Here is a 25,475-nt window from a genome sequence, read left to right as displayed (position 1 = left end):
CCTTCTCATTTAGGAAATCCTAAGAGTTTTAGGAACTCTGTGCCAGAAATGGGGACAAAGACGAAATACCTATTTCTTATAAATCACAATATCACAAGCTTAAAAAATGTCCTTCATTGCATTGGTCCTCAAAACATGGCTCCCCCAGAGTGCCCTGCGGATACCCAGAGTCAAGGAACAAGCGACACTATCAGGGCTGCTGGAGGATTCCCAGCCTTGATTCTTCAGCAAGAAAGAAGCTTCTATGGCAGTGCGTGGTTTTTGCAACTATTTGACTATCTGCCTGCAGTTTGCCTTGATTGTTCTTTGAAAATGAATGGGGAGGGCCTCCTTGGTGGTGCAGGGGTTAAAGACAGTGCTGTGAAGCTCTCACCAGCCACTGCAGCACGGGTTCGATCCCCCACCAGCCAGAGAGCAACCCACATGGCTTAGCAGACCTCTCCTGTCTCCCCACTGTTCCCCTCAGCAGCATATTTCAGTAGATCTGCCTGTTCTGCTCCCCACTCTTTCTGATGAATCCTTTCACCACACCCCGCACCCTGTCCGCACCTCTGGCCTACACCCCAGTTCTTGTATGCATAAATAAATAAATATTTTTTAAAAAGAAAGAAAAGAAAATGAATGGGGGAAAAAAACTTGTTGAGGCAAATGATAAGAATTGAAGTCTTTACAGTCGCTGAGGTCAGCGAAGGTCAACCTCAAGCCTTGCATGTGAAGAGAAAGCCAAAATTCAAGGTTATACATGAAATGTGACCTCATTCTTATGTGAGAAAGCTGAGTTAGATGTAGGAAAAGTTAGATGTAGGAAAAGTTAGATGTAGCTGGTAAAGATGTAGGAAATTAAGAGATCCTTAAATTTGGAGGCTAATTTTTTATGTTTTTGAGAAGCGTTTGTATACACTTAATTGTGGGATATATAAAACACAGGAGAAATTACAAAGAATAAATAACCACCATGCTTTATCTATCCCTCCCTAATTTAACAAATGTTAAAATATTAAGTATCAAATGTTAAATACAGCAAATGTTCAAAGTCCCTCTGCCCATCAAAGGCAATCACACTTTTGATTTCTAGCTTCAGAGATTAGCACATATGAGAGGAAGCATGTATTCTGCGTTCTGGGGTCTGGCTTCTTCCACTTACGCACAAGTAGGCGTTCATCCACGTTGTTACCTCCATCTGTAGTCTATTTTATTGCTGACTAGCTAGTCCATGGTATGAATTTACCAGTTTAGTTACCCTACATGGAGTCTGCTTTTTGAAACAACACCCGCCCCCGACACCTCTAGCCCGGCCCCCAGTGTCTGAGGTGGTGGTCAGGTGTCCAGGTTCACGCCCATGCAGTGGGGTCTACAGCTAGCTCTCAGACAGCTTCCTCTCAGATGTCGTGTGCTTGCTGAGGCCCCTGGGAGATGCCAGGGCTCCCCCCGCGTGCCAACCATATCTCAAGGACTGGGAAAGGGTGGTCTTCTGGGACAGCAGATCCTGGAGAAAAAGCCAGACCTCTGGAGGTAGGGGGATGGGGGAGAACGGGAGGGATTTTCTCCCAAGACGTCTTTGGCCTCTTTAGCCTGTTCTGTGTTTAACGAAGAACGCCTTCCCCTTTTTCTTGCACATCTAGGCTCTGAGTCACTATTTCAACTTTCGCCCAGTGCAAGCACCCTTCAGTGCTCTGCTGTCCAGCCTCCGCTTCACCTTCAGTGCGCTGCTCAGAGATGGCCTTTGGGGTTATGATCCTCCTGGGTGGTGAGTGGGGACCTCAGGGCTGGGAGAGCTTTGGGGAGTAGGCCTGGGCAGGCTGGGGTAGTGATGAACTCTTAAGGCAGTGGAGGGACCTGATATCCAGGGCCTGGTGTGGAAGAAGGAGTCTGGGACCATGACCTGAGCAAAGTGAGGGGAGACAGCTTGTGGGTCTTCATTTCCGGTAGGCGGCCTACTGCTTCCAAGAGAATAGTCTAGAAGCTGAAAAATTGTGTTAGGACCACATCGGTGTGTCATTTAAAAATCTATTGGGGAGCAGTAAAAAATAAGCTTTCACATGAAAATCTAGATTGCCATCTTCTCTTGCAAAAAAAAAGGAAGGTCCAGCAGCTCCGGGAAGGAGGACCGGCTGCCTCCTTAGAAGGGCCATAGGCTTGCACCATTCACCTCACTTACAGAGCCTGCCTACCTGGCCCCTAAGGCACGCAAGTCTCCAATCCTGGGAACCTGCTACCTGTCGGATCTCAGGAGCTTCTTTCAGGCCCAGCAGGGAGTCACTCTTCCAGGGGAGCTGTGGGGCAGGAGGCTTCCTTGCATGTGGCCACAGATAGGGGCCCAGCACCATAAACATCTGCTTCTTCCCAGAACCCTGGACGTCAGGTTTCTGGACCCCCACCCATTTGTCATGGCCTGGCTTGACGCTTGACCTTCTTAGAACTTCCCTACTCTTGGGTTCAGTTATTTCCTCGGTTTAGAGATAACTGGGGATTCTAGGCCGAATGGGGAGAAAGGTGGCTGCTTGGGAGTGGGGGCGGAGGAAAAGGCGCTGGAAATGCAGGTGGCTTCTGAGTTTAGTCACTGGAGAGAGGAATATGATGGGTCGGGATGGGGAGGGTGGGTCAGGACCCTGGCTGAGCCGGGGTCTTGCCATTCTAGGTCAGTGGACATAGGGTGGGGTCCTGCTAAGGGCTAAGCAGGCATCAGCACCGGCAGAGGGACCGGAGCCTGCCTGCTCGGAGCCAGGCGCTGGGGAGGGGACACGGGAAGCTCATCACTATAAATAATGACTTGCAGGACTCTGCATGTGCTCCCCGATCTGGACCTTCAGTCCTCTGTATAACGGGAAGATGGCACAGGGCAGTCTTTAGGTGGGCAACCTGGGCACACATAATGCCCGGTGTAACTGTGGATGGGAACCTTTCATAGTCTGAGGTCACAGTGGAGACAGTAAATTGCATGGTCGCTGCATCTTTAAGGGCCATTCCTGACCTAACATGCAAGCAGGGGACCTGTCTCATTTCAGACTGTGGCTGTCCTCGAGGGGCCCTGTCTCTAGGCAATTGCTCTTTACAACTTTGTGGTTTAAGTATTATTTTTTTAAGATTTATTTATTTATGCATACAAGAGCTGAGGTGTAGACCAGAGGTACAGGGAGGTGAGAAGATTTACCAGAGACAAATTGGGAGGTAAAACAGGCAGACTGACTGAAATACACTACTGAGGGGAGCAGCAGGCGAGTCAGGAGAGGTCTGCTGTGCCGTGTGGGTCAACTCTCTGGCCATGGATTGAACTTGTGCTGCAGTGGCTATGGACAGCTTCATAGTGCTGAGACTTAACCCCTTGCACCACAAGGGAGGTCCAGGTTTGATTATTTTTGAGAGAGGCAGAGAGAAGGGAGCCACAAAAATGGTAAATCAAGAAATGAGACGAGAATATCCTTGTCCCAGGCGGACGCAGAACCAAGGCAGGAGGGAAGTGGGCATCAAGACCCCAAGAAGTCAGGAGTCCCCCAGGAGAAGGGACTTCTCTCATCATTCCACTCACCCCATCTTGCTGTATTCCTCAGTCCTGACTTCTTGTCATGGATTCAACTTGGATGTGGAGAATCCTGCGGTCTTTCAGAAGGACGGAGTTGGCTTTGGGCAGAGCGTGGTCCAGTTTGACAGCTCAAGGTAGGACCCATCCTTCCCCTTCCCCTTGGCCTGTGGACAGGTGGCTGCACGAGGCACACCAGGGAGGTCCCCTGAGGAAGGGCAGCACGGGTGAGAAGCTATACAGGACTCCTCCAAGACCCTGGCCCCATTACTAACTATTCACCATCCCCGGAAGGGCCACAACCTTGGAGGGAAGCCTCGAACCTGAAACTTTGCTCACTGGCTTATGCCAGCAGGTCCCTAACCCTCCGGCTCCAGCCATCTGCTTAAGTTTTCTTTAGCGAGTCATACACACAGAGGTTTCAGCTTCCCGAAAAGGAATGACTCTCTAGAAGAAACTTTTAGGAGCCCTCTAACTGAGTCTACTTGGCTAATTAATTAGTATTTGTCCCATTTTCTCATCTGAGTGGAGGTTGTTGGTAGCTGTTTTCCAAAATTAAAAAAGTCTCTCTTCTCAAGGAGTTTGACAAATAAACTGCACTTACATGCCTGTAGAATACATGTGGGTTCTGATAAAGTGGCTTTAATGGTGCAATTTAGGTAGTTTCTATTATATTTACATCCTCCAATTAATTATAGAATCATCTATTTGTTTTGGAAGCTGTGGTTTCAGGGAATTTTTCCTTTTAACTTGAACCATTTCTTGGGCAGTTCAGACAATGACACCCCAGAAATAAAATGCACTTACCCATGGCTGGGCAATGCTGTTTTTTTTTAATAATTTAATGTTTTTAGTGAATGCTTTTAAAGAGTCCAAATCATTTGGATATGTAAATACACGTCTATTTAAGTACACACACACACACACACACACACACAGCCCACATGGTCCCTCACTGAGTTTTGAATAGCCTCCAATGGCAGCTGCTGAGAGCTTCCCTCTCAGTGTCAGGCACGGCCGTGCTTCCTCACCCATAGCACCCTCTGCCCCTCACCCCGCGTGACTGTATGCCATGGCTGTGCCTCCAGGCTCGTCGTGGGAGCCCCCCTGGAGGTGGTGACAGTCAACCAAACAGGACGCCTGTATGACTGTGAGGTGGCCACGGGCCATTGTCAGCCCATCTTGCTCCACTGTGAGTGACGAGACCCAGCTCCTAGGGCCCTCAACCCCCCCACACCCGAGCATCCACTCCTCACCCTCCAGCCCAGATGCACCCCCTAAATGAGAGTGTGACCATGTGTGTCTGTCCCCTCAGCACCCCCAGAGGCCGTGAACATGTCCCTAGGCCTGTCCCTGGCGGCCTCTACCGAGGATTCCCTGCTGCTGGTGAGTTTCCCTGGGCCTCAGGAAGGGGAGGGGGCCACAGCGGGAAGCGAGGGTTGAGGGGGAAACGGGGGGGGGGCGTGTTCTGGGGGCCCCTTGCCCACGCAGGCCTCTGCTGCCAGGCCTGCGGCCCCACCCTGCATCGATCCTGTGGGAAGAACATGCACGCGGAAGGCTTGTGCCTGCTGTTGGACTCCCGCCTGCAAATGGTCCAGAGAGTCCCAGCTGCCCTGCCCGGTAGGTCCCTGGAGACAGTAGTTCTGGGCGAGGCACCGAGGAGGAGGCTGGGTCTCAGCCTCCTGGGCCCACTGCCCCTTCCTAGAGCCTCAGCAAGCCCTGGAGGGATTGGGGTATGCTTGGCCCAGCAGGCAGGGCAGCTCAGTGTGGAGCCGAAGTTGATCCAAGGGTGAAGGTTCTGAGGGGGCAGACAGGAGCCCCAGTGTGCTGACTGTTGGGGGCCTGAGGGTCTTAGCGTTGCCCTCAGGTGCAGGGACACTTTTGGCTTTTAGAGGAAGGGCTTTGGATGCTGAAATCATGTGGTGCGGTGAGAGCGCCAGGAGCCACAAGGGAGGAAGCTCTGGAGGGCTTCCTCGCCTGCACTGGAGCTGGGGCTGCATCCTGGGTCCCCCTCGGGCCTCAGCATCTTTCTGAGAGTCAGGCTGAAAATGGGGTTCAGGTTCATCTTCTGTGTCCTTGGCCGGTGATGTCATTCCTTGAGCCTAAGTTTCCTCACTGGTAAAATGGGGCTTAACCGTTGGGATGATTCCAAGGGTTAAAGGTTTAATCTATAAAGTGCTTCGACCCCCACTGGCACATAAGTGAGGGCTGTCAGGATGGACTTGCCAGCTGAGACGTGTGTGGGGACCAGGAGGAGGGGAGAGGCACTCCCTCACCCGCGGGGTCAGAGAGGGTGATAGGCCCCAAGTAAGGTGGGGCCAGGCAAGGAGCTGACTAAGAACAGCGCTTTGGGGCAGGGGAGCCAGGGCCGCAGGCGAGGTGGGCTTGTAGCCAAAGGTGAGGCAGTAGCAGAAGCCTCCCCACCCCATATAAAACCTTCAGAGCAGAGTCTAGAGAGGAGACAGAGAGAACAGAGGAGAGGTGTCAGGGCTCGTGGGGGTACTGCCCTGCTGGATGCCTGTGCAGCCGCGTGGGGTGGGGGGGTAGCATTTAAACACCCGGAGGTACATGTCTTCTAGATGCCTCTGGGCTCACGAGGTGGGTGCCTGAGGAGCATGGGACGCAGGCGTGTCAGCTGATGCAGGCGAGGCAGGTCTGGGCAGCAGTGCAAGGACCATGTGGGGCAGGGCCAGGGGACCGCTGTGCTCCACCTACTGCCTCTTCACAAGGTCCTGGACTGTAGGCAGGATGACCCCCATTTTACAGACAAGAAAACTGAGGCTCAGAGCAGGGTATTCCCATTGCCAAGAAGTGGCAGAGCCCCGAGCTTGGGCCTCACTCGCTTGGTCCTTGCTCAGGAGCTTTCAGCTGCAGCAAGTGTTGCTGTTGGGAGTCCAGGGGATAGAACGGAAGGAGAAAAAACAGAAGTGACATTATACAGAGCTGGCCACAGCCTGCCTGAAAGGGGATGTGAGGGGTGATTTCGTGGTGCAGTTGAAAAACCGGACACAAATGCAGCTGCAGGAGACGGCGGGGGGGGGGGGGGGGCGGGGTGAGGGGACCTGGGGACAGGTAGTGGCTCCTCGGTCAGCCTGTGATGGCCGGATTTCCTGGCGGAAACAGGAAAGAAAGTGGTCTCCCGCTCTTCTCAGCTCTGGTGAAGCACCAGCCGGTTGAATAGATGGGATGGGGGAGGAGCGAGTGCGGGAAGAGGTCATTCTGCTCAGTGGCCCAGGCAGGCTGTGGCTGCTGAACCTCACACCTCAGCACTGTGCTGACCTCATCTCCCACCACCCAGAAAGCAGCACAGGATGTGGGTGCTGGCGGCAGCCCTGACGGAGTGCAGTACACAGGCCACAGCCCCCTCCCCCTGAGTCTGGGATCAACCTGAAGCAGCTAGTGTTAATGGGTACATGGTGTCTTTCCATTGTGGTGTGGACAACAGACCAGGGATAGCATTTCTCTTTTTAAAACTGTGGTCTTAGATCAGATTTCCCCAGAAACAGACCCCGAGGCTTGTCAGGGAATGTTCTGGGGACAAGTACCCTGAAAGCGTGAAGAAGGCAAGCCTGGGCTGAAGGAGGTGAACTGTGATGTGATTTCTACAGAAGCCTCAGCAGGCCCACGCGGAGTGTGGCTAGATTCAGGTCGCTCCCAGGAGTGGATGGTGGGACAGCTCCCCTTTGGGGTGACTCCTGGGCAGGAACATAGCTGAGAGCCAGTGACAGCCAACGACCTGCAGCTGGGAATGGGCACCTCCATCCTGACGGGTGCACGCCCCGGCATCCACTGCAGCGTGTCCTTGGGCCCAGAACAGAGCCTCGCCCATGGCGATGGCAGTTCTAATAACCGATTGTCGTGAGACCCAGGCCCTGGTGAAGCACTTCACACGTGTACTCCCTCACCCTTGCGATCACCCGCTGAGGCCGGTGCTCTTATTTCCTATTTTATGGAATAGGGAAAATGAAGCCCAGGGAAGCTGGAGTTGAGCTCAGCGCACAGGCTCCAGGGTGAACGCTCTGACCCACTGGTGGCATTCCCGAGCTCTATGGCGGGGTGTGTGTTCAATTAAGAATATATTTGTTGAGTACACGAATGAGGAGTCCATCCCGGCTCTGTATTCTGCTTCCTTCTCCCCTTTTCCAGGCTTTGTGAGGAGAGGGGATCCTTAAGGGCCCTGCTGAGGGAAGAAGGGGATGGGGCAATAGGTTGGGGCCTCCTGTGGAGCAGTCAGAGGCCTGGTGGGACTGACCCCATGCAAGAATGGTGTGGGGCGGGTCCTGGGCCTGAGGAGATGGCTGGGCCTCACACGCACATCTCTGATTCCTCCCGCTCTGCAGAGTGTACAAGCTCAGAGACGGACATTGTCTTCCTGATCGATGGTTCTGGCAGCATCAGCCATCGTGACTTTGAGGAGATGAAGGACTTTGTCAAAGCTGTGATGGGCCAGTTCAAGGGCACCAACACCCTGGTGATGATGGGGCTCCTGGGGAGAGGGGGAAAGGGAGAGTCTGCCTTTGGGGAACACCAACCTGGCAGGGGAGTCCCGGCATCTCAGGGGTGGCTCAGTGGACCCGGGGTCCCAGTGCAGGCCTGATGCCATCCCTGACCTGGAGTTTAATATGTCCTCCCAAGCCAAAGGAAATGCAATGTTTCTGCTGTTTAAAAACACCAAAAGAATTGTAAAATAATCCTGCTGGGAAATTTAACTAAAGGTAACTCAACCCAATAATTGGTGATTTATTATGTTTTCCATGTACCTCATGATGTAGTTTATTATTTTATTTCCTAGTAATTAGATATATGTATATACAAATTCTTGTGGCATGAGGAAATATGGCCTATGAATTAATTTCATGTGGTATAGATTTTTGTTATTTTACATTTAACAATACTATAGTTAGCCACAGCTGTCTTTGGAGACTATGAAAGCAGCATTATTTGGCTTTTTCAGCTTTCTCTTTCAATTTTTTCCTCTGGTTTTCAGTTGGACCTCAAAAACACATTAAAAAATGTTTTGTAGGGCCTCCCCGGTGGCGCAGCGGTTGAGCGCTGGGTTGCGAAGCTGCCCGCGGCCTCTGCGGCGCCGGTTCGATCCCCGGCTGCTCCCCGGCCACCAGAGGAGGGTCCCACGTGGCGCGCAGACCTCTCCTGCCGCCCGCTGCTCCCCTCAGCAGTGTACTTCGGTCCTTCTGCCTGCTCTGCTCCCTGCTCTGGCTCTGGTGAATTCTCTCACCCTCCCGCGCTTCTGACTGTACCCAGTGCTTGTATAAACAAAAAACAAACAAACAAAACAAATAAATAAAACATGCCTCTAGGGAAAAAAAAAATTAAAAAATAAATAAATAAAAATAAAAAATGTTTTGTAAATGCCAAATTAGTACAAAATGAAACATTTATTTAAAAAAACGTCTGGGCCTCCCTGATGGTGCAAGGGGTTAAGATGCAATCTATGAAGCTGTCCGCAGCCACTGCAGCACGAGTTCAATCCCCGGCCAGGGAGCAACCCACATGGCACAGCAGAGCTCTCCTGACTCACCCGCTGCTCCCCTCAGCAGTTTGTTTCAGTCAGTCTGCCTGTTCTGTTTCCCACTCTGTCACTGGTGAATCCTCTCACCACCTGCACCTCTGGCCTGTACCCCAGTTCTTGTATGCATAAATAAATACATCTTTAAAAAAAAATCAACTTCTGAGCCCTAGGGCCCTTCTCTTGCCCTTGCAGTTCTCACTGATGCAGTACTCAGACATCATGGAGACTCACTTCTCCTTCACCAAGTTCCAGAGGAGCCCAAACCCGCTGACACTGGTGGATCTTATCAATCAGCATCGAGGCCTCACGTACACAGCCACGGGCATCCAGACAGTGGTGTAAGGTCTCCTCCTGCCGGGTACACTGCCATGCCGCACCCCCCCACCCCCATTCTCATGCCCATCTCCTGGGCTGCAGGGGCTCTGCAGGGAGGGCCTCAAATGGGAGGCTTGGGGACTACAGGCAGAGTCCTCCCTGGAGGACTCGGGCCCCTCACTAACTGTGTCCTTCCTGACATAGGAAGACTCCTCCAGACCAGGGGTCCCCTTTGCCTGGCCTCTGATAGGCTGGGCCCTGTGTGTTCTGAGTTTGTAGAGCTACATAAGAATATACTTATGTTTTCAACTGTTTGTAACAGCTATGAAAGCTTGCTTACCTGTTGTCACTACTGGTGTGAGAGCCTTGCCTCACTTAATCCTCAGGATAACCTGATCCTGTCTCCGTTACCTATTCTCACCTAACAGACCACTCCCAAGTTCAGTGGCTTATACAAACTCTCCCATTCTTTTCCACTCTCCCGGGGCTCAGCAGGACGGCTCTTGTGCTGTTCTTGTGTGGGACTCGCATGTGGCTGTGGTCTGGGGGAGTGTGAGGCTGGAGCGTGCGTGCTTATTCCCTGGGTGGGCCTGGCCGGCATGGCTTGAAGGCTGGGCTCACCCAGGACGCCTGAGCCTCTCTCAGCCGTCGTGGGGTTCCTCCGACAGGGGAGCTGGACTTCTTTCATGGTGGCTCAGGACTCCCCAAATGCAAAAGCTACCAAGACCTCCTTAGGCCTTGGTGTAACCAGCATGGGGTCACTTCTGTTGCACGTTTCTGATTCAAGTGAGTGGCAGGCCAGGAAGGGGAGTCAGGTATGGCTCATTGGGCGCCATCTTTAGAGACCAGCTTATTCTTCTCATCTTGCATGGAGAGAAGCAGAGGCTCAGAGAGGTGGAGTAACCTGCCCAACGTGCGTCTGATGCCACAGCTCCTACTCTGAACCATACTGTCTCCTGGGAATAATGTCCCACAGCGAATGAAATTTTAGGAGCAAACAATATGAGAATCTTTAACATTGCATCTTACTGATGACTGTCAGTATGACTTTCAAAAGGGACTGAATTGGCTCTTTAACATACCTGACAGAATTTGAGGGTACCAAGACTCCCCAGTATCTCCAGGATGAGCTTCCAGCGCTGCAAGTGATTTCCTTCCAGAACTAATCACATCTCAGTAAAGTCATCCTCCATTCTTCCCTGACAGGCGAGAACTATTTCACAGAAAAAATGGAGCCCGCAAAAGGGCCAAGAAGATCCTCCTTGTCATCACAGATGGGCAAAAATACAGAGACCCCCTGGAATACAGCGAAGTCATCCCCGAGGCGGAGAAGGCCGGCATCATCCGTTATGCCATTGGGGTGCGTCCTCTTCCTCTCGGCTCCCCCAGACTCAGCCTGGCCTCACCCAGCAGAAAGACTGGCAAGTGCTCCTCCTCAGCTGCCTCTCTGCCGCAGGTGGGAGATGCTTTCCACGATCACAGCGCCAGGCAGGAGCTGAATGACATTGGCTCAGCGCCCTCACAGGACCACGTGTTCAAGGTGGACAACTTTGCAGCCCTCAGCAGCATCCAGAAGCAGCTGCAGGAGAAGATCTTTGCAGTTGAGGGTGAATAGGGGGTAACCTTGGGTCTTTTTTTTTTTTTTTTAATTCTTCAGGAAGCTGTGGAAGCATTTTTTTTTTTAAGATTTATTTTTATTTATTTATACAAGCACTGGGCACAGTCAGAAGCGTGGGAGGGTGAGAGAATTCACCAGAGCCAGAGCAGGGAACAGAGCAGGCAGAAGGACTGAAGTACACTGCTGAGGGGAGCAGCGGGCGGCAGGAGAGGTCTGCACACCATGCGGGACCCTCCTCCGGTGGCCGGGGAGCAGCCAGGGATCGAACCGGCGCTGCAGAGGCTGCGAGCAGCTTCGCAACCCAGCGCTCAACTGCTGCGCCACCGGGGAGGCCCTAACCTGGGGTCTTGAAGTTGCCGTGTTCCCCACAGTCCTGAGCATCCTACTCACAGCTCGCCCAAGCTGCTCCCCAGAAACCAAGCCCCAGAGCATACTAACCTCCCTCTATTCCAAGTCCTCATGATCTCACAGCCTCCAGGAGCCTCAGTGATTTGTGTCCTCACAGGAACCCAGTCAAGAACAAGCAGCTCCTTCTGGCATGAGATGTCACAAGCCGGCTTCAGCTCAGTACTCACAAAGGTGGGTGAGGCATGGTGCTTGATTAACAGGTCTCAGCCACCGACCTGGGACCAGCCCTGGGTTGGGAGCCAAAAATAAAGAAGATGGCAGACCTTGTCCTTAAGCTCACCATCTAGCAGGGGGCGGGGAAAGACTATCTGGCAGTGTTTGTAGGTGCTGGGAAAAACAAATGAGAACAGGAGAGTCAAGGTTCTTGCTCCCATGGAACACACATTTACTGAGAGGAGATGACAACAAAAGACCTTAGATAGTGCTGGATTCTTGGGTCATCAGATGAGGCCTGAGGAGCAACAACTGAGGCTTAATGATGAAAAAGGACCAGGCCTGGAAAAATCTGGGGCGAGATTGCTCCAGGTAGAGGGAAAAGCATATACAAAGGTCCTGAGGGAGGAACAAAGTGACTGCATTAGAGAGACAGCAAGGCCAGGACAGCTGGAGCAGAGAACTAGGACCAGCAAGGAAGGAACAGGCAGCAGAGGTGAGAGGGCTGGACCATGTAGGCCAAAGAAGTGACAATACAGCATGACTTGTCTAAAAGCCAGTGTGTTCAAAATACTCATAGGGATTTGTTTCAAAATAATATGGGGGCTTCTTGGGGGGATGGAAGAAGTGAAACAAGATTGTTCATAAATTGATCAGTCACGCTAGATGTGTTTTAGAAAAAGCGTAACTTGACAGCTCTGGTGGCAAAGGAACCTGGATGCGCCCTGTGGGGCAGGGTGACAGGGACCCATCTCCCTTTGCACATGGGTTTGAGGAAACCTAGCTCTGGGCGTGGAAGACAGAGCAGAGGGGAGCAAGCTAGGAGGCAGAAAGGGCAGAGGGTGAGGGCCTCCCTGGTGGCGCAGGCCATTGAGCGGAGTGCTGTGAAGCTGTCTGCAGCCTCTGCAGTGCTGGTTCAATCCCCGCCAGCCTCGGAGCAACCCTCATGGCGAGCAGACCTCCCCTGTCTTGCCCACTGCTCCCCTCAAAAGTGTGTTTCAGTCAGTCTGCCTGTTCTGCTCCCCATTCTGTCACTGGTAAATCCCCTCACCTCCCATGAACCTGGCCTGTACCCTGGTTCTTGTATAAATAAAATAAATCTTTTTAAAAAAAAGAAAAGAAAAGAAAGGGCAGAGGGTGAGAGGCAGGTGGGGACGGACAGAGAGACACTGGGTGTTAGGAACACAAGCTGCCCGTGAGCTGGAGAAGGGGAAGGAGCATCCCAAAGAATGGGTGGAGGCGCCGCCAGCATCTCTTTGGCACTGGCTTCTGCTTCTCCCTCCCACCTGCTCAGCTCTGGCATCCTTCCCTCCCAGGATGGACCCGTTCTGGGGGCCGTGGGGAGCTTCAGCTGGTCTGGAGGTGCCTTCCTGTACTCCAAGGGCATGAGTCCCACCTTCATCAACATGTCTCAGGAGAACGTGGACATGAGGGACTCTTACCTGGGTGAGGAAAGGCCGGGCCGGGGCCCAGGTGGGAGCCGAGCTGCCTGGCACGAAGCCCAGGGGTGGGCGGGGGGAGCCTTTGTGATGAGGCCCGGCCCCCCTCAGGTTACTCCACTGAGCTGGTCCTTTGGAAGGGGGTACAGAGCCTGCTCCTGGGGGCCCCCCGCCATCAGCACATCGGGAAGGTCGTCCTCTTCACCCAGGCGTCAGGGCGATGGAGGCCAGAGGCCAACGTCACAGGGACACAGGTTGGGCGTGGAGGGAGCCTGAGGGTGGGCAGCGTCTCCAAGGGCAGAGAGGGAGGAGATAAAGGGGTCCTGGGGTCTGGGTGGGGTGCAGGGGGCAGGGGAGAGGTGGGGCCTGTCCCAGAGGGGTGGCTCTGGCAGGGACAGGCAGGACAACTTCAGGCTCCTCCCCCACCAGATCGGCTCCTACTTCGGGGCCTCCCTGTGCTCTGTGGACGTGGATGCAGATGGAAGCACAGACCTGGTCCTCGTCGGGGCCCCCCATTACTATGAGCAGACGCGGGGAGGCCAGGTGTCCGTGTGCCCCATACCCCCGGGGGTGAGTGGCTGATGGGGCCTGGGCGGGTGGGGTCTGGTGGGGTGAGGGGTCGCCCAGGTTGGGCCTGGCACTGGTTTGTTCCGCAGAGGACCAGCTGGCAGTGTGTGGCTGTCCTCCGTGGGGAGCAGGGCCACCCCTGGGCGCGCTTTGGGGCAGCCCTGACGGTGCTGGGGGATGTGAATGGGGACCAGCTGACGGATGTGGCCATCGGGGCCCCGGGAGAGCAGGAGAACCAGGGAGCTGTCTACCTGTTTCATGGAACCTCAGAACAGGGCATCAGCGCCTCCCACAGCCAGGTGAGGCCCGTCCGCAAGCTCCTCGACTTCCCCATCCTCTCCCATTGCCTGGGTTCCCCAGACGCCGCCTCCCACACGCCTGAGCAGCAGCCACCCTCCATCGTTTTGTGATGTATTGCCCTGGATCCCTCCAGACCCAGCTGAGCACAAATTATCTCCTCTGTTTGGCTCCAAACAGACCTCAGTCTGCGGTGGTGGTGTCACGGTTTAGGGCCGGTCAAGCGCCCAGTCAAGGTAGCTGTGCGGCCTCGGCCAGGCGACCAATGTCATTTCCCTCTCTGAGGCGTTAAATGACAAGCCAGTCGCGGACGGCGGCGGGCGCACTAAGCCCTCATCCAGTATGTGTGAGGACGCAAGTGATGAAGACATGAGTCTACTCTGTTGCTACTGCTGCGCTTCTCCTTTGTCATCACTCGCGATGAGCCGGACCCTTCTTGCTGGGGTCCCTGAGGTCCTCACTCTGCTGCTTTCCGTCCCTGCCCCCCAGTCTCTCCTTCGATTTTTCCAGATCCACTCTGACTGCGACCTCCTCCCCAGAGCTCTCCTCTCAGACCTTTCCAACCCCACCGACTTGCGCATCTTCTTCCCTCTCCGGCAGCGGATCGCAGGCTCCCAGCTCTCCCTCAGGCTCCAGTACTTTGGGCAGTCGCTGAGTGGGGGCCGGGACCTCACCCAGGACGGGCTGGTGGACCTGGCCGTGGGCGCCCAGGGGCACGCGCTGCTGCTCAGGTGAGAACTCCCCACCGCTACAGCCTGCTCCCCAAGCTGCCCGAGTCGGACGCTCACCCCTGCATGTGCCCACAGGAGCCGGCCGGTGCTGGAGGTGGAGGTGGACATGAGATTCTCGCCCACAGTGGTGGCGAAGGCTGCGTACCAGTGCTGGGGCAGGGTGCCCGCCACCCTGAGGGCTGGGGAAGCCACCGTCTGCCTCACTGTCAGCAAAAGTTCAGCGGACCAGCTGGGTGAGCGTCCTCCCAGGGCCCACCTTCCCGGAGGCACTAGGACACAAGGGGCCCGGGAATCCAAAAATGCCCCCCATGTCCCCCCGGCTGTGGAGTCAAACCGTGGGCACCCTCTCTTGCCCTCGTCCCACGCCTGGGCCTGGAGGTTCTCGGTCCAGGATCCACCCCGTGGGCACCCTCTCTTGCCCTCGTCCCACGCCTGGGCCTGGAGGTTCTCGGTCCAGGATCCACCCCGAGTCTGCGCCCCTCTCTCCACGCCAGCCCCTGCCTTCCTTGTGGCCACCGCCTCTCTCACCCGCTTGGGGAGCTGTTCCCCGGCTACTCCCGCCACCCCTGCTCGCCACAGGGCAACGAGAGTGACTGGCTCTAAAATGCAAATCTTGTTTAACACCCCTCCGTAGTCTCCTTCTTGCTGTTCTAAAGGCCCCAAACTCCTTCCCTTCAATGCCTGGCTGGTCTGGCCCCTCCCCGCCCTCCAGCACCACCTCAAGCCACTTCCTGGGATCGCGCCGGCCTCCCCTCCCTGCGGGCTGGTTGCCATGGTCTGGAGTGTTCTCACCACTCTTCACCAGACTCCGGCTCATCCTCCAGGTTGAGCATCCAGGACGACACCTGTGGCCCCCAGGTCTGAGGGGCCCCCCTGTGTGCTGTCCCCCCTCCTGCACTGTGAACTCCCCGGGGGCAAGATCCGGCTCTGTCTCCCCCACCCGTGTCTCCAGCGCCCGGTACAGTTCATGGCCACAGAAAGCTCAGTCGCTCTTTCCTCCAGGAACATACGAAAAGGGAACATTCTAAGTTGTTGGTTTTTTTTTTTAATTTTTGAATTTTATATATTTTTCACATCATTTTTCATTTTTGCACAATGTGTGCATTTTCTTCTTGGTTCTAGTCCCCGTACAATTCCCACCCCCCCTTGTTTTGCTCCTACTCCCCACCCCCTCCCCGCCCCAGTGTGTCTCTGGTTTATGTTGCTTGTTGATTTTAATTTTTACTTTATTATAATTAGTCTTTTTTTTTTTCCTGGTCCCTTATTTCGGTTTTCTCAATTCCTGCTATGAGTGAGACCATCCGGTATTTTTCTTTTTCTTTCTAAGTTCTCTTTGACGTTCCACCTCCCACCCGCTTCTACTTCAGGTGAGGTCCGAAGCGCTGTCTCGTATGACCTGGCCTTGGACCCCGGCCGTCTGACTTCGCGCGCCGTTTTTGATGAGACCAAGGAAAGGACTTTGACACGAAGGAAAACTCTGGGGCTGAGGGCGCACTGCGAGGGCGTGAGGCTGCTCTTGACGGTGAGGACTGTGGGTTCTAGAAAAGGGAGGAGGGGGAGACTCTAGCACCCCTGTGCCCTGCTGAGTGAGGCGGGAAGGCGGGGAGACTGGCCTGCTGAGAGGAAAGTTGGGAACCAAGAACCTAGCTCCACAGTCTGGCTGGGGTGCTCCGTGGGGACTGGATGCCGGGGAAGAAAGTCCCAGTGGTGAAAATAAAGGGGAAGATGACGGATTCTTCAAATCCCACTCTCCCTCAGGACTGCGTTGAGGACATGGTGAGCCCCATCATCCTGCGCCTCAACTTCTCCCTGGTGGGAAAGCCCATCCCCTCATCCCGGAACCTTCGCCCCGTGCTTGCTGTGGGCTCACAGGACGTCTTCACTGCTTCTGTGAGTTTTCCAGTGAAGGCCCAGGGGATGCTGACTTGCACTGATTGTATTCCCATGTGCTTAAGAACCCACGCTGGCTCTCGACGGCCCACGAACCACACGAAATCCCAAAAGATCCACCCAGTTTCCAAGATCCTGCCTATCTTGCACCCCGCCCCCCCCACACACACATCCCTACTGATTTCCCCAACATAAACTCTTTGGTTCTCATTCTGCTTCCCACATTCCTACCCCTGAGGCTTTGATCATGTTGTATCTCTCATTTGGAAAATGTTTTCTTCTCTCCACCTCAAAGATCTCTAGTCGCCAAAAGCCCCCCTATTTCTCTCTCTTTTGAAAATTGTACCCAGCACCTGTCCCTCCTCTAACCTCCTGTCTTGTCGTGGTGATACCTTGCCAGATATCAAGAGACAGAAATCGTAGCAATCTGCGTCAGCTTCTGTGGCTCTCTGGGAATTGTGGGTTCCCTGGACGCAAGAAACATGACTTTCCTAACGCCCCAGCCCACTCTCATTATTGACACTTAATGTTTGAACAGTTGCTCCAGTGTGAATTCGATTTGACTCCTTAACTTTTTGTTCCTGGAAGTCCAGGATCATGTCTTATCTTTCTTCTATCTTCTAACTGCCTCTCCCACCACCCCACCCCTTACCAGTGTCTAACGTGGCATGGGGGCAGGGTGAGTGCTCAGTAATTACGTTGATGAGCACCCCCAATGATGAGTTCTGCTAACGAGGGGCTGGGGGAAGATTGGGACAGTGGATGGAAAGAGGATATACTGTTTTGCTGCAGCTCCCCTTCGAGAAGAACTGCGGGCAAGGTCGTCCCTGCGAAGGGGACCTGAGCGTCAGCCTCAGCTCCTCAGGGTGAGCACTTTCTCCTGTCACATCCAGAAACCCAGGCGCGTGGGCTGTCCAGCCTCAGAGGATGAGTGCTGGTGTTCCCCTTTGGGTCTCCTCCCAAATAAGTGATTTTGATTGGCGTGTGGTCAGCCACAACCCATAGTTCCCACAGAACTGCCCCTGCCCTTGATTCAATTCCAACCTACCTGAAGTCACTCTCCAGTTTGTCCTTCCTCTTTCAGTCTGCAGACCCTGGTGGTGGGGAGTTCCCTGGAGCTCAATGTGACAGTGACTGTATGCAACGAGGGGGAAGATTCCTACGGAACTGTGATCAACTTCAACTACCCGCCAGGGCTGTCCTATCGGCGAGTGATACGAATCCAGGTAAACGGCTCCCCTGGACTGGCTGGCTGGACTCCCTCCCCTATAACAGGTTCCTTTTAATTCTTCCATAATGAAAGAGAAAGAGAGAAGGAGAGGTGCATAAAGCATACGCATAGTTTCATAAATAAACTAAAGCAAATATCTACGCAGTTAGCATTCAGGGAGAGAAATAAAACATTGCTAGCATTTAGCAGTGTCAGACTTTCAAATCTTTGTCAATCTGGCGGGTAAAAATATTTCCTTGCAGTTTTAATTTGTATTTCTCTAATGAGATTGAACAACTTTGCATATATTTTTCCTGGTCATTTGACTTTCTTCTTTTAGGAAATGCCTTCCAAGACTTTTTCCTGTTCTTTGATTGAGTTGCCCATCTTTTTCTCACTGGGTTGTAAGGGTTCTTTGCATTGTTAGATTACTAGTCCTTTTCCAGTTTTATGTGCTCAAATAATTTTTCCAGTCCTGTTGCTTATCTTTTCTGACCCCTCATAAGTGTCTTTTAATTTAAAGAATTTCTAAATGTGATTGCAGTTGATCTTTTCCAATCCTTCCCTTTGTTTCTAGTGCTTCTGCATGTGTTTCTAGTGCTTCTGCATGTGTCTTGTTTAAGAAATACTACCCTACCCTAAGGGATGAAGACTTTCCTCTATATTATCTTCTAAAAGCTTTACAATTTTTCCTTTGCACATTGAAATCTTTAATTCAGTTGGAATTTATTTTAATACATGGAGTGAGGTAGGGATCCAATTTTTTAAAAAGATTTATTTATTTATGAATACAAGAACTGAGGTACAGGCCAGAGGCACAGGGGGTGAGAGGATTCACCAGAGACAGAGAGGGGAGCATAACAGGCAGAAATACACTGCTGAGGGGAGCAGCGGGAGAGACAGGAGAGGTCTGCTGCACCATATGGGTAGCTCCCTGGCCGGGGATAGCTTCACAGTGCTGTGCTTAACCCCTTGTGCCACCAGGGAGACCCGGGATCCAGTGTTTTTGTCTTTGTCTCACTTGAGCCAATTTTTCCAGGACCTTTTATTGAAGTCTGTCCTTCTCCTACTGCTCTGTGTGCATGTGGGTAACTTTTAAAAAATTCATTTTCCCCCTCTGGAAGGAACCCCATGAGCGCCCACTGCGTCTGGCATGCACAGTACTCACAGAGAATGAAGACCTGAGGAGAACCAGCTGTCACATCAACCACCCCATCTTCCGAGGGGGCATGAAGGTCAGAATTTCCTCCTAAATCTTCATCACTCTTCTCCCTTGTCCTGACCCATTCTCTTCTCCCACCTCTGTGACCTTCCTGTTCCCATTCCTTCTTTATTCTTCTCTCAGGCCACCTTTATAGTCACATTTGATGTTTCCTACAAGGCCAACCTGGGAGACAAGTTGCATCTGAGGGCCAGTGCAAGCAGGTGAGCCCAGGCGAAGGGATCATATGTCCTCACACATCAGTCTCTTGCCCCAGCCGGGGACTCCTCTCCTGGATTCCTTCCCAACTGGGCTCCTCTCACCCCCTCTTTCTCCAGTGAGAATAATAAGCCTACAAGCAACAAGATCACCTTCCAGCTGGAGATCCCAGTGAAATATGCCATCTACATGGTGATCAGCAGGTACTTAAAGTCTGGCCTTGGGCCTCTGACCTTTCTCTAAGCCTCATCCTTCCCCTCAGTCCAGCCTGCTCTAGCGAGGATGGGTACCTGAGCCAGCCCCCCTGATTCCTCACATGGCTGAGAGATCATGCAGGTGACCAGACAGGCAGTTAGACCATGGCACCCAATACTGTCATTCTGGCTTCTCTGACGAACTGGCCTGTGGGTGGGACACACACTCCTTGCCACCGCTGTACACTCCCTCCTCTTTCTCCAAGACAAGCTTCCTTCAACTCGAAGCCAAGCCTACCCTTAGTGCCAAACACGAAGCCTGTGCTGCAGTGAAGCTCCCAGACTGAGATGGAGGCTTTTCTGAGCACTCTGAGTGGGGAGCTTGTGCCCGACAGGATTTGCTCACAGGGGAAAGGAAAGGTCAGGCAGAACAGGGAGGAAAGCAGAGAGAGTGTTGGGAAGGTCTCTCAGAGTCCACAGCCGAGGCAGCTGCTCAGGCTTCTGAGGCGGGGGCAAGGGCAGGAAGGCCAGGCTGGACACAGGGCAAGGAGTCCATGCACCTGGCTAAACTCCAGAGGTTTTGAAAGCAGACTGCCTCGAGGTGGAGTTTTAGCAGAACAAGGGAGAGAGGCTCACTGACCTTCCACATATCCTGTGTGAACTTCCCCTTCTATCCATGAGGAATTTCTGAAAATAGCCCCAACCTATACATCACCTACTTAGGGTGGCCCGGCATTGTTTTGAGTACTTTGCAGGCATTTATACTCAGTTAATAACGCTAGTAGCATCAACAACCGCATGATGTATAGTTAGTTGTCCCCTTTTTACCAACAAAGAAGCCAAGAGGCTAAATAACTTGCCCCTGGAGTTCAGCTGGTAAGTGACAGAACTAGGGCTCAAGCCCAGGAGTCCGCGTGCCCACGGCCACTCCACATGTCTCTCCAAGGACTGGGGGAGCTGAGTTATCGCCTCACGTTTTATGAGAGGGTTAGAACTGGACAATTTCTTTTTATAAGATTTCTTCTTTTTTTTAAATAAATTTTATTTTTATATTCCCCGTACAATTGCAACCCCCTTATTTTGACCCCAAGCCCTCCCCTCCCCACCCCCACCCCACCCCCCATAGAGTGTCTCTGGTTCATAGTTTTTTGTTGATTTTGATTTTCACTTTCTTATAGTTATTCTTTTTCCTGATCCCTTATTTAAGTTTTCTAGATTCCTGCTATGAGTGAGACCATCCGGTATTTTTCTTTTTCTTTCTGGCTTATTTCCCTGAGCATGATCCCTTCCAGCGCCATCCATGTTGCTGCAAATTGCATGTGTTTATCTTTTTTGAATGCTGAGTAATATTCCATGGTGTATATGTACCACATCTTCTTGATCCAGTCATCTATTTTTGGGCATTTGGGCTGTTTCCAAAGCTTAGCTATTGTAAATAGTGCTGCTATAAACATAGGGGTGCAGGTGTTCTTTGGAACTGATGTATCTGTGTCCTTTGGAGGACACAGGAGTGGAATTGCTGGATCATATGGAAGCTCTATGTTTAGTAGGTCCAGAAATCTCCACACAGCTCTCCATAGTGGTTGGACCAGTTTGCATTCCCACCAACAGTGCAGGAGAGTTCCTTTTTCTCCACAACCTCGCCAACATTTGTTGTTGCTAGTTTTTTTAATATGTGCCATTCTCACTGGTGTAAGATGGTATCTCATGGTAGTTTTGATTTGCATTTCCCTGATTACAAGTGATGCTGAAAATTTTTTCATATGCCTGTTGGCCATTTGCATTTCCTCTTCAGAGAAGTTTCTTTTTAGCTCTGTGCCCATTTTTTGACAGGATTATTTGTTTTTGCATCAGCTCTTTGCAGATTTTTGTGATCAGTCCTTTATCATTAGTGTTGTGTGCAAAAATGTAGAACTGGACAATTTTTGAGCTCCCTCCAGGGAGCTCAGTGCTGTGCAGAGTGCTGTGAAGCTGTCCATGGCCTTTGTGGTGCGAGTTCGATCACGGGCCTGCTGGGGAACAAACCACATGGCGCAGCAGACCTCTCCTGTCTCACCTGCTGCTCCCCTCAGCAGTGTATTTCGGTACATCTGCTTCTTCTGCTCCCTGCTCTCTCTGGTGAATCTTCTCACCCCCTGTGACTCTGGCCTGTACCCCACTTCTTAAAAAAACACACAACAAAAAACCTCTTCTATAGAACTGGGCAATTTTGAGATGAGAAAGCTGAAGCAGAGAGAAAGGGTTGGGGTGAGGGGCAGAAAGGAAGTTTAGCACAGCAGACTGAGGGAAAAACAATTCTAACATGTGTGGAGGGCTCCGCGGATGTGCCAGGCACTGCTGCAGACCTCACAGCAGTTCTGTTGGAGGCAAGCATTAATACTAGCACTGCCATTTTACAATTTTTTTCAAAGATTTATTTATTTATGCATAGAAGAACTGGGGTGTAGACCAAAGGTGCAGGGGGTGAGAGGACTCACCAGAGACAGAGGGGGGAGCAGAACAGGCAGGTCTAGGGAAATACACTGCTAAGGGGAGCAGCGGGGAGATAGGAGAGGTCTGCTGCGCCATGTGGGTAGCTCCCTGGCCAGTGACTGAACTCGAGCTGTAGAGGCTGCGGATAGCTTGGTAGCGCTGTCTTTAACCCTTGCACCACCAGGGAGGCCCCGAACTGCCATTTTAAAGAGGAAAAAACCTCCAGGGCGCCAGAGAGGTTAAGTAGCTTGCCGTAAGTTACTGAGGTAGAAAGTGGTGAACCTGAGATGTGAACCAGGTGATTGAGCCAGTGATCTTTATCAAGCTGAGTGTCACATATGTGGGAAAACTGGGGATCCATGAAATTAAACATGCTGGTGAAACATTCTTGTTTGCCTTGATTCCACTAAGACCTCGTTACATGCTGGGAAGGCAGGGATTATGGTTTATTAACTGTCAAATCTCCAGAACCAAGTGTACAACCTAGTATATGGAAAATGTTTCCCGGAGGAAGCCATGGGTAGGTGGGTGGGTGGATGGATGGAGAGCCACCCACAGCCTGGAACATTTAGTTCCACTCCATGTATGTTGATGCACCATAAACCCCCACATTTACTTAACTGCCTGGATGATCAGGCAGAGGACAGGGGTGACCCAGAGCTGATGCTGAGACTTCGGACCCAGTGGAAAATGCCATTGTTTCCCGGGCACCTGCTGGGCCCAAAGGATCCTTCTGGAGCAGGCTGAGCACAGCCAAGGATGGTCCTGGGGCTGTTTTTCACCAGCCAGCCTTTTCTCTCCAGCCACGAAGAATCTACCAAGTACTTCAACTTTTCAACCGCTGTTAAGAACAACAGGAAAGAAGCTGAGCATCGGTATCATGTGAGCGGCCAGGGATCACCATTCCCTTCCCCGGGCACTGCTCTTGTAGGGAGTGGAGGGGAGGAGCCAAGGGCTAGAGCCAGGAAAGAGGCCAGACTGGGGATGCCCGGGGGACCAGGTGATGGTCCGAACCATGTCTCCATTTTCTGCAGGTGAATAACCTGGGTCAGCGAGACCTGGCCATCAGCATTGTCTTCTGGGTGCCCGTCCTGCTGAATGGTGTGGCTGTGTGGGACGTGGCCATGCTGGCCCCTACCCAGGTGCCTTTTCTCACTCGCAAGGTCTGATCCCACAGTGCCTCACACTGTCCTCCAGTGAAATGTTGGTCATTCTCTTTCTCTCTCACTCTCCCTAGAGTCTCCCTTGTGCATCAGAGCGGGAACCTCCCCAGCATTTTGATTTCCTGACCCAGATTCCGAGCAGTCTTGTGCTGGTGAGAAAGGCCCTGGCCCCCCACTATAGGTCTAGCTGTGCCTTGGGGAAACGGGGAAATGCCCTGCTAAGCTGCAGAGCCCTGCATACACCCAGTAATTATTCACATATTCCTCACCTTTCACGGTCCCCCAAATTCAGACCCTCCAGCTTCATTCTTTTTTTTTTTAAAGATTTATATATTTTATACACGATCTGGGGTACAGGTCAGAGGCGCGGGAGGGTGAGGGAATTCACCAGAGACAAAGCGGGGAGCAGAACAGGCAGATGGACCAAAGACACTGCTGAGGGGAGCAGCGGGCAAGCCAGGAGAGGTCTGCTGTGCCATGTGGGTTTTCCCCCGGACAGCCAGGAATTGAATCTGCGCTGCAGAGGCTGCGGACAGGCTGCTTCACAGAGCGGCGCTCAACCCGCTGCACCACCAGGGAGGCCCTCCTCAGCTTCATCCTTCTCTGACCTAGGACTGCTCCGTCGCTGACTGCCTGAGGTTCCGCTGTGACATCCCCTCCTTCGGCGTCCAGGAGGAGTTTGACTTCGTCCTGAAGGGCAAACTTAGCTTCGGCTGGGCCAGCCAGGTGTGTGCCCAACAGCACAGCACCTCCCCCTCACTCCACCTGTGCCTGTGCCCATCCTTGCGCCAAGACACTTCTCCCACGCAAGCGTCCTCGGGGTCAGCACCCCAGCTCTGCCCTCTCCTTGCAGATGCAGCAGAAGAAGATTCACCTCATGAGTGGAGCTGAAATCCTGTTCGACAGATCCACGTATTCCCAGTTTCCAGGACAGGAGGCATTTCTGAGAGCCCAGGTAGGGGCTGTGTGGCCAGGCAGGTGGGATGGCTCCTGACGCAGAGTCCGTGATGCTCACTGGGGGCCCCCAGCATGGCAGGGGTAGGACAAAGGGCCCTGGGCAGCACATGAGTGCTTCTGTATCTCACCTCTGGGAGCAGGGCTTGGGGAAGGTGGGGAGGGAGTCAAAGGCTGGGGAACCTGGGGACAGTCTGGGACAGGAAGAGGCCTCCTGCTTCCTGACGGGACACCTCTACTTCAGGTGGAGATGGTGCTGGAAGAGTATGAGATCTACAACCCCATCCCCCTTGTCGTGGGCAGCTCTGTGGGAGGACTGCTGCTGCTGGCTGTCATCACAGCCGTGCTCTACAAGGTGAGCGTGTTCATCCTGCTCCTGACACCAGCAGTATCCAACCCAAGCTGGCCACAGGCAGGACAGTATTGTGAGAAGAACTCAGACTCTGGAGTAGACACATCTGGGTGTACATTTTGGCTCTGTCTTGCTGCTTAATGTCAAGCAAGTTGCTCAACCTCTCTGAGCCTGTTTTCTCATTTTAAAAATAAAAACAATGCCTACGTCAGAGTGGCTTAAGTGAGATAGAAATAGTGCCAAGGTATGTGTGCAAGCCTGCCTGACTCAGAATCTGAGTAGCACAGTACACACTCAACATGACAGCTGCTGTCACATAAATGTCTAGCACACAAATACAATTCGGCTTAGTTCCCTTCTCTCTCGGCCTCTTCTTACTCCCAACTTTCTTCCCTGTCCTCTTACCCAGCTTTTTTTTTTACTTCCCCTTGTAGCTTGGTTTCTTCAAACGTCAGTACAAAGAAATGATGGATGATAAGCTTGAAGACATGGCCACTTTCAATAAGGAGACTCTCAGCTCTGAAGTCCCCAGTTCGCCTTTGCCCCAATAATCCACTTTCCTGTAAATCTCTACCTCCACTGAGTAGGAATTTTCATACGTTTAAGAATTGCAACATTAAAATTAAAATTAAAATGTTTATAACAAATTTTTCTTCTATAAGAGAGCTCTAATCCAGGGGCCTGAGTGTTGTTCAAGAAAGAATTGGAGGAACCTGTTTGTGGGTTCACTCTTGGGTGAATGGGGCCTGTTATGAATAATGTCAATGGATGAGACCAAAGGAGCTCTCTATGCATGTGTCACTCATCGAATTCAGCACAGGCTTCAGAGTCTTCGGTAATGGCAAGTGAGCAGACAGTCCTAGGAAGTGAATGACCTGTCCAGACCTTGTTTGAACTAATGTCCCCTCTTGATATAAGGTCCCCAGAATCTAAGAGAGACTGGCTTCCAGAAAGGGGCATCTGATTTCCTGAACTAAGGCAGGAGACCCATGAAAAGTGACCCCAGAGAATGACCAAAATATTCCAAACTTAGAATCAGACCAGGAAAGTCTCAAACGTGGCAGAATGTTATACTATTTGAAATCAGGATGGTCTCTAGATAGCCAGAATCCAAAAATGCCATCAATGTGCGGCAGGTGAAAGGTAGCACTTCAGGATCTGCAGCCGTGAGTTCCATGGGTCTCTGATGAACTCCCTGGTGGCTCAAGGGGTTAAGTCTCAGCACTATCAAGCTATTGACAGCCA

At 52.4% G+C, this 25,475-nt stretch overlaps 1 protein-coding gene across 1 annotated transcript; it reads left to right on the top strand.

Moving 5' to 3' along the window:
- Positions 1–1,716: 1,716 nt before the first annotated feature.
- On the top strand, positions 1,717–24,781 carry LOC119242344 (integrin alpha-D-like). Its single transcript, XM_037508066.1, has 30 exons — positions 1,717–1,747; positions 3,549–3,654; positions 4,606–4,709; positions 4,833–4,903; positions 5,023–5,137; positions 7,858–7,988; positions 9,240–9,385; positions 10,569–10,722; positions 10,819–10,969; positions 11,486–11,559; positions 12,858–12,987; positions 13,092–13,234; positions 13,410–13,550; positions 13,637–13,846; positions 14,445–14,575; positions 14,651–14,808; positions 15,943–16,097; positions 16,334–16,465; positions 17,258–17,331; positions 17,550–17,691; positions 18,800–18,910; positions 19,021–19,100; positions 19,215–19,298; positions 22,565–22,643; positions 22,796–22,903; positions 22,999–23,076; positions 23,537–23,650; positions 23,778–23,879; positions 24,123–24,233; positions 24,665–24,781. The coding sequence occupies exons 1-30, from the start codon at positions 1,717–1,719 to the stop codon at positions 24,779–24,781; spliced, it is 3,483 nt and encodes a 1,160-aa protein (XP_037363963.1).
- Positions 24,782–25,475: the final 694 nt, after the last annotated feature.

The sequence above is a fragment of the Talpa occidentalis genome, unplaced genomic scaffold (assembly GCF_014898055.3).
Source record: "Talpa occidentalis isolate TD23 unplaced genomic scaffold, MPIMG_talOcc4v2.1 talOcc4.12, whole genome shotgun sequence".
NCBI lineage: Eukaryota > Metazoa > Chordata > Mammalia > Eulipotyphla > Talpidae > Talpa > Talpa occidentalis.
The sequence above is the reverse complement of the archived record's forward strand: the minus strand, read 5'-3'. Positions and strand labels throughout refer to the sequence as shown.

Bases quoted from the DNA above. Each gene is read 5' to 3' on its own strand.
- LOC119242344 (XM_037508066.1), top strand. From the start codon at position 1,717: ATGGCCTTTGGGGTTATGATCCTCCTGGGTG. The intron at 4,904-5,022 runs GTGAGTTTCCCT...CTCTGCTGCCAG, and splicing joins CCGAGGATTCCCTGCTGCTG to GCCTGCGGCCCCACCCTGCA. The intron at 13,847-14,444 runs GTGAGGCCCGTC...CCTCTCCGGCAG, and splicing joins TCAGCGCCTCCCACAGCCAG to CGGATCGCAGGCTCCCAGCT.